Raw genomic sequence first — 1,955 nt, 5'->3', positions numbered from 1 at the left:
TTGCGTGAGACCTGTTGCATGGGATCGCCATGCACAGGAATCCGCCACGCATCGCGAACAATATCCCAAGACTGGGGATATGACAGCCAAACCTTCTCGAAACGGAAGGGGCTGTGATGCGTAATGCCCGGTGAGGTGGAGAGTAGCAATGGGCAATGGTCCGAGGCTATCCGAGGCAGGTGGCTGACTCGGCCAGAGGGGAATCAGAGGATCCAATCAGGGGATGCAAAAGCCCTGTCTAACCGTTCCCAAACCCGAGCATTGCCCTGCTGATTATTGCACCAAGTGAATTGTGGTCCGGAGAAACCTAAGTCTACCAGGCCGTTCCGCGACACAAAGTCACGGAACTCCCTCCTGTCCACTCGATCCGTGAAGGCAGTGCCCCCCCGCTTCTCATCCTGACTCAGAATACAGTTAAAATCACCAATCACTACCGCCGGAATACCCTGGGCGGTCAGATCGGTAATCTCCTGCCAAAGGATCCTCCTGACCCGGTGATCCGTGCTAGCATATACACCACACAGAACCCATGGAGCAGCGTCGGGTGTTGATATAACCATGATTACTTGTTGAGAGCAGTTGTGGAAGACATCAATCGTCGCCACACCCCGCCTCCACAGAACCAAAATCCCTCCCGACAACCCCTGGGAATCGACTGCATAGGTCTCCCAATCCCTCTCCATACGCCGCCTCAGCCGGCTGAGCCCCTCACCAGATAATCGGGTCTCATAAAGGAGACAGATCTCCGGACAATGAATCTGCACCAAACGTTTGAATGAAGACGTGAAAGACGGCTTGGCCGCCCCTCTGCAGTTCCAAGAGAGAATCATCATGGATCACAGTCCACATAGTCGGCCTCAGATCCATCCTCTCCTAAAGTCGCGGGGACATCCTCAGGCTCAGAACCCAGGTGGCCTCGCTCCTCCACCCCTCCACCAGGTGCGGCTACAAACCCCATAACAACTGCCCTAACCCGCTGGGCGGCAGTAGAATGGTCCATAACCGCTCCTAGTGGTAGAGCATCGGTCATGCTCCCCACCATGTGTGGGGGAGGGTGGCCTCCCGCCAAACACCCGCCTGGGGTAGTGTCCTCCCGCACCCCTGCAGTGAGGATAGGCGGGCCAAAGCGAAAGACCCCCTCCGGTCCACTCCCGGGGCCCGCATGAGCATCCCAAGTCGGAATCACACTCGGCATACCCATCATGGGTGGGTCCTGATCACCGGCCTGAGGGAGCCCCAGACCAACCGCCGTCTCCTGAGAGGGTGGGCTGTACCGGAAAGGGCCAGCCCACTCATCCTGGGCCAGAGGAACCGGCTCATCCCCTGGGCCGGAGGCTAGCCGTGACTCCCCACCAGTCTGGGCCTGCAAGGCATGGGCTCGCGGGCCCTCCTCTCGGCCTGGATGCGCCAGGGCCTGCAGCCCTGATGCAACCTGGGCCCGCAGGCCCTGCGCCACTGGGGCCTTCGCGCCCCCTTCCCGATCTGCGGCCCAGGCGACAGGCCCGCACTCAAACAGGGGCGCAGAAGGGGCTGACCCACTCACGCGGGTGGTCGTGGACCCGCACGCGATGGGGGGCGCAAGGCCGCTCGCGGCAGGGAGCGGGGAGGGGGGTACTCGCCTGCTCGCAGCAAGGGGGGCGCGGGGGGGCGCTGGCCCGCTCACAGCCGATGGCACGAGCGGCACGGGCCCCCCGCTGGGCGCGCCCGCGCCTCGTGGCGCGCCGTCGAGCCGCAGTGAGCCAATGGCTCGGGGCGCGCCCTCCGTTCGGCCCGCAGCAGCCGGCCCACGACCGCGGCGCCCAGCCCTGGGCCCGTGCGCGTTGGGCCAGCGCCGGTGCTGCCTGGACCGCCAGGCATGGGCCTGGTTGTGGGCCAAGGCCCGCGGGGGGCCTGGGCCTCTTCTGGTTCTGGGCCCGGGCTACGATTGCCCTGCTGGGCTCAACGTCGGCCCGTTG

The 1,955-nt window shown here is 63.9% G+C and overlaps 1 protein-coding gene across 1 annotated transcript; it reads right to left on the bottom strand.

Annotated features, from left to right (window-relative positions):
* Window positions 1–203: 203 nt before the first annotated feature.
* Window positions 204–683, bottom strand: LOC120104539. The gene has a single exon (XM_039115842.1). It carries the CDS (start codon window positions 681–683, stop codon window positions 204–206), a length of 480 nt encoding a protein of 159 aa, XP_038971770.1.
* Window positions 684–1,955: the final 1,272 nt, after the last annotated feature.

The sequence above is a fragment of the Phoenix dactylifera genome, unplaced genomic scaffold (assembly GCF_009389715.1).
Source record: "Phoenix dactylifera cultivar Barhee BC4 unplaced genomic scaffold, palm_55x_up_171113_PBpolish2nd_filt_p 000007F, whole genome shotgun sequence".
Taxonomy (NCBI): Eukaryota; Viridiplantae; Streptophyta; class Magnoliopsida; order Arecales; family Arecaceae; genus Phoenix; species Phoenix dactylifera.
This window is presented reverse-complemented; position numbering and strand designations above follow the sequence as displayed.

Excerpts from the sequence above, each read along its gene's own strand:
- LOC120104539 (XM_039115842.1), bottom strand. The coding sequence starts at position 683 with ATGGAGAGGGATTGGGAGACCTATGCAGTCGATTCCCAGGGGTTGTCG.